This window comes from Otolemur garnettii, unplaced genomic scaffold, assembly GCF_000181295.1.
Source record: "Otolemur garnettii isolate 467f Iridium unplaced genomic scaffold, OtoGar3 scaffold00010, whole genome shotgun sequence".
Taxonomy (NCBI): domain Eukaryota; kingdom Metazoa; phylum Chordata; class Mammalia; order Primates; family Galagidae; genus Otolemur; species Otolemur garnettii.
In genome coordinates this window covers 6,649,650-6,655,278 of record NW_003852405.1, presented here as the reverse complement: position 1 = coordinate 6,655,278, position 5,629 = coordinate 6,649,650, and the positions used below count along the sequence as shown (strand labels likewise).

Sequence of the window (5,629 nt, the reverse complement as noted above, 5' to 3'; positions counted from 1 at the left end):
GCCCAGGAGTTGGAGGTTGCTGTGAGCGTGATGCCATGGCACTCTACCCGGGGGATAGCTTGAGGCTCCGTCTCAAAAAAAAATAAAAATAAAAAATAAAAAAATAAATTACAATATGCTGAAACCTCTAAAGAACAGTTTTTAACAAAAATGCTATAGCTATAATATGAATAGAATACAACTAATCTATACATATATACAAACCGGATTGTATTTGTAGATATTGTGTGTGTATGTATATACAAAATACTGGAACCTCTGTAAATTGATCATCCAAGGGACTGTAATAAAGTGGTCAATATCCAACATGGTCAACATAAGGAACTAGGCCTACTGGACTGATACATACATGTAGTATACATACATTTCGTCCAGGCAACGAAAATTAGGTCATCCTAAGGAGATGGTCAATGTAGGGAGTTCGTCTACTATGGAAGTGCTACTGTGTATACAAGATATACGTATCCTACAGAATAACCATTTACTTAGAATTTAATCTTAAGATGCTATAGAGAAAGAGATGTGCATTTAAGTCACTCTAAAGCTATTGTAAGAGAACACATAAATGTATATCTATGTTTTTTTTAATAGGAACTGGGGAGAAGGTTGGGGTTTCATGCCTTCTGACCGAGCTCTTGTCTTTGTGGATAACCATGACAATCAACGGGGACATGGAGCTGGAGGATCTTCTATTCTCACGTTCTGGGATTCTAGGTAGGAAACAAAGTTCTCTACTGTTTTCACTTGCCTTTTGATGATGGTAGAACGATTCTGTTTTCTGTGATAATATCATTTTGTGACTTTCAGACTGTATAAAATGGCAGTCGGGTTTATGCTTGCTCATCCTTATGGATTTACACGAGTCATGTCAAGCTACCGTTGGCCAAGATATTTTGAAAATGGAAAAGTAAGTTTTAGAATTGCTCAAAATATCTTTTTCTCAAGATAAAGAAGGAAATTTTGTTCTAATTTAACATAAGGCTATTACATACAATATGTATTCATTAACTATTAAGTGCAAATTGGATGCAGGACTCCAATTTTAGTAATACAGATAATATTGAAGAAGTACATTTATCCAAAGGAAGTATGGAAGGAACTAATATTTATTTAGCAATTATCACATTCAAAGCATTTTCCTATATATTACATAATTTTTATAGCAGCCAAGCAATATCCCCATTTTACAGATAAGGAAAATGTGGCAGAGATAAGTTTTCTTAGCCAGTAGTGATGGAGACTAGGTTTTAGTCCTAGTGTTTCTGACATTAATGCCCTTGCCATTTCAATGACATTGTACTGCTTACAGTGATTTTCCAGAAACTAAATGAGAGAATAAAATGTTGTTACTCTTGGGTGGCGCCTGTGGCTCAAAGAAGTAGGGCACCAGCCCCATATGCCGGAGGTGGCGGGTTCAAACCCAGCCCCGGCCAAAAACTGCAAAAAAAAAAAAAAGACATTGTTACTCTTGTTTAATATGTTGCATTAAAGAACCAAAGGAGAGAGAGATGATGCGGACTCGGAAAACGGCTGTAGAAGTAATGAAGATGTTAGATTCTAAATAAAGACACCATTGGGACACAAGTAGCAGGTAGATTGGTTTAGTGTAACAGAAAGGGAAAAGATGAATACATGTTAAAATATTAGGTGTTTTTCTTTCCCTAATTAAGGATGTTAATGATTGGGTTGGGCCACCAAATGATAATGGAGTAATTAAAGAAGTTACTATTAATCCGGACACTACTTGTGGCAACGACTGGGTCTGTGAACATCGGTGGCGTCAAATAAGGTAGGAATATTTGTTTAGAGATATCCTCTAGTAATAGTAAAATTTGTTTGACATTTTATTTCTAACTGTCCTATATGATACGATATTGTGCTTTAGGAACATGGTCATCTTCCGTAACGTAGTTGATGGCCAGCCTTTCACAAACTGGTGGGATAATGGCAGCAATCAGGTGGCTTTTGGAAGAGGAAACAAAGGATTTATCGTCTTTAACAATGATGACTGGTAAGTAGACATCCATTAAGAATAACATTCCATACTAGTATGTTCTTGGCTTATTCTTTTCATTTCTACTCATTTACTTTTTTCCATTCTGCAAATTCTTTAATCAGTGGGGTAAGAATATACAGAGATCAGGAAAGGGCATGGAGGAAAATGATGATGGCTTTTCTTCTTTTCCTCTCCTATGTTTATAAGGGCTTTCTGTTGTAAGTAGAGTTTGTTTTGTGTCCTGCAATATCATATGTCTGTATCCCTACAATGCACATATATATGCTCACGCACCTAAATCCCATGAAATACACAAAGTATTTAATATGAGGATTGTGACATTATTAAAGGAGCATGTCTTGAAGCTCTGCTTTGTTTTTTGTTTTTAGCCATGCAAACGTGCTGCCTCAATATCTTTTTTTTCTAGCTCTTTTTTTCAACTACTCCTCTATCTGGGTCTGTGGTATACTTTCTTCATTTCTCTGTGTCTTTGTAAGAAATATTTTTTAAAGCATACGTATAAAGAATATGTATCTTATGGCTAATGATCTGCCTCAGGAGATATGGAATTCTAGTTCTGAAGCTTCACACTAGCAGCCTCCCATTTGTGGTACTTATATCCTCTGCCTCTAGTGTAACGGTCCCTCATATCAAACTTGGAAGAACTCTTTGCGAGCAGATGAAATGTCTCAGTCTGAGGCCAATTCCATTCACTTAGCTCAATCTAACTGAAATTAAACAATCTAACTGAAATTAAATTTTACTATCAAAAGATAAAAGAATAAATGCCAAACATCTCTCTTCCATGCCCAAGGAAACTAAGGCTGATTTTTAAATTTCTTTTCTGAAAGGGAAATCCAAAATGAAGTTATATGTGACAGCTGTATATTTAAAACTATGTATTTCTTCACAGAAATGCTAGAGTAGCTTTTACTTCCAGCCCAAATTCTTTCTAGGCCTTGAAAAAACATTTTTGAAAAAATAATCCATTTAAATTCTTAAAAGTAATCAATGTTGTCTTAAGTTCCGATGAGGACAAATTTGAAATATTTAAGTTTACCATGGTGAGTACTTTTAGTCAAAGCACGGCAATTCCTGCAAATCTTTGCTAATATTCTTTAACTTTTTTTTTTGGTAATATTCACTACTAGTTAGGATATTGTGGGTCTTCTGTAAGGTTGCCTTTGGCCCTGAAAAAGCTATTTGCATCCACTGGAGAGGTCTTGTGTTTGGATTTTCTTCTTATTGAGACCTTGACTGCTTAGAGTTCCACAGCACAAAATTAACCTGGGCATTTGATTTATGGTTTGGCTGTATTCTTGCTTTATGTTGTGTTGAATTTAAGTTACATCTTAAATTTTATTTTACAGGTCATTATCTTTAACTTTGCAAACTGGCCTTCCTGCTGGCACGTACTGTGATGTCATTTCTGGGGATAAGATTAATGGCAATTGCACAGGAATTAAAGTCTACGTGTCCAATGACGGCAATGCTCACTTTTCTATCAGCAACTCTGCCGAAGATCCATTTGTTGCAATTCACGTTGAATCTAAATTGTAAAATTCAAATAAAATAGCCATACTCAAGATCAATAACCAAGTGTGTTTCTTTCCTTATATATAGAAATTCTTATAATTCATTAATTTTTAGTAAAAGCTATAATAAGAAATCAACTTGAAAAACTCAGAAAGGCAGAAATAATCACATATAATTATATATTTAAAAGGTAAAAAATGTATGTTTTAGAAGACTCATGTTAACCTATTTTTCAGAGGAATTTCTAAGAACTCGGAAAGGCATCTTAATAAACACGTTTGTCACCATTAATGCCATTTACCCAGCTCTAAACCCTGCCAGTCTTCCACAGAGTATTTCTGTCCATTAATTAGGGATAGCTGGTTTTATGTTGATTCCCATGCAAAGCTGGCCCATTTGTATGGTTTTCACATGAAACTACTTTCGCAGTTAATGGAGTTGAAAAATAGAAGAAACCTAAATTATATAATCTACAGTGCCTAATTATATTGAGTTCACTGTAATCTATACTTTATGCTCTTGCCACTTCTTCCCTTTTTATTTTCCTAATGACTTTGACTTACACTTGTATGGCTTTCTCTTCCTGCTCATAACCTCTAACAGAGATGTTTATTTGGAGCTTTCATGACCTCATGTGCTTTTCCTAATCCTCTAGCTGTTCATTCTCCTTCATCTTGATGTAAGTATGGAATTTGGGCTCCCACCTAGGTCTTCCTGTGTGTGTAACTCTCACTTGCTTTTCTTCTGCTCAGATGAGAACACAGAGACCATTAGTCAGAAATTCTCTCTTCTTTTCACCTATAAACTTATCTGTCCCCACTTGTGAAGCAGACTCACTCCGCATTGGCTGCCACTGTGGCTCACTCATCTTGGACTTCTGTCTGCTACTTGCATGAGGAGACAGAAGACACACAAACCAGAGTTGCATGAACCAGGTTTATTACTCACAGACAGGCATCAAGGCATAACAGAAACCCACAAGTCTGTACCCTCAGATTAATTTGAATAAAGTTAAAAAACAAAAGAGGCTTGGCACCTGTAGCTCAGGGGCTGGGTGCCAGCCAGATTCCCCAGAGCTGGTGGGTTTGAACCCAGTCCAGGCCTGCCAAACAAAGACAACTGCAAAAAAAAAAAATAGCTGGGCCTGGTGGTAGGCACCTGTAGTCCCAGCTACTTGGGAGGCTGAGGCAAGAGAATCACTTAAGCCCAAAAGTTGGAGGTTGCTGTGAACTGTGATTTCACAGCACTCTACCCAGGGTGAAAGCTTGAGGTGCTGTCTCAAAAAACAAAACAAAACAAGAAACCCAGGAGTCACAATATGCCAGCCTCTAAATCAGAGATTTTCAAGTGGTTTTCAAAAATTAAATTATTTTTGAAAGAAGTTCAAAGCACAGTAAGTATATTCTTTTTATTATTATTAATTTTTTTTTTTGCAGTTTTTGGCCGGGGCTGGGTTTGAACCCGCCACTACCTCCGGCATATGAGGCCCAAACTCTCCTATTATACCCCCATTGATATGAGAAAAAGACAACAGACTCTTGAAAGGATGGTTGGTCCTGACAGTGAAATAATAGAAAAAAAAAATCACCTTTTTTTTTTGTAAGGGCTAAAGTCAATCTCTTGCTCTGTTTTTGCTGTTGCTAGCTAGGCACCCTGTGAGTTCCGTCTTCACAAACCACTGAAAACAGCACATAGAAAGTCAATGTGAATTCTTCTTTTCACATTCACCAGCTCCTTGTCTTTTAGAATTTGTTTCTATAGCCTCAAGGGTCCTGAGTCTTCCCTGGATGGACTATAGAGTGTGAGTGCCTGGCCTCTGCCCAAAATGATATTATAGGGCAGAATCAACAACAGGATCAGAAACACCTGTGATAGCTCTTTCCAACAGCAAGGACAAATAGTTATTATCCTGCCAGAGATAGAGTGTATATAACATTTGTAGTACCCTGTGAATTTGTCTGCAATTAGTTTTTTGTTTGTTTGTTTTTGTTTTTTTCTGTTTGCCCCTTAAATTCACCCAGCCACCTGACCTCAGCACTGGTATATCTCCTTCCTTTCTTTGGGATGCCATGATGGGCAACTCTCTCTTCTTCTAAG

General features: G+C 36.9%; 1 protein-coding gene across 4 annotated transcripts in view; it reads left to right on the top strand.

The window, feature by feature from the left end:
* LOC100956033 (pancreatic alpha-amylase) overlaps window positions 1–3,591 on the top strand; it is a 21,442-nt gene extending 17,851 nt beyond the window's left edge. For all 4 annotated transcript variants that reach the window (XM_003784097.2, XM_023509923.1, XM_012801686.2 and 1 more), the window contains exons 7-11: window positions 592–714; window positions 808–907; window positions 1,671–1,789; window positions 1,886–2,011; window positions 3,367–3,591. In XM_003784097.2, the coding sequence (XP_003784145.1) occupies window positions 592–714; window positions 808–907; window positions 1,671–1,789; window positions 1,886–2,011; window positions 3,367–3,556 (658 nt within the window). In that variant the 3' untranslated portion in view covers window positions 3,557–3,591. The remainder of the gene's footprint in view (window positions 1–591; window positions 715–807; window positions 908–1,670; window positions 1,790–1,885; window positions 2,012–3,366) is intronic.
* Window positions 3,592–5,629: the final 2,038 nt, after the last annotated feature.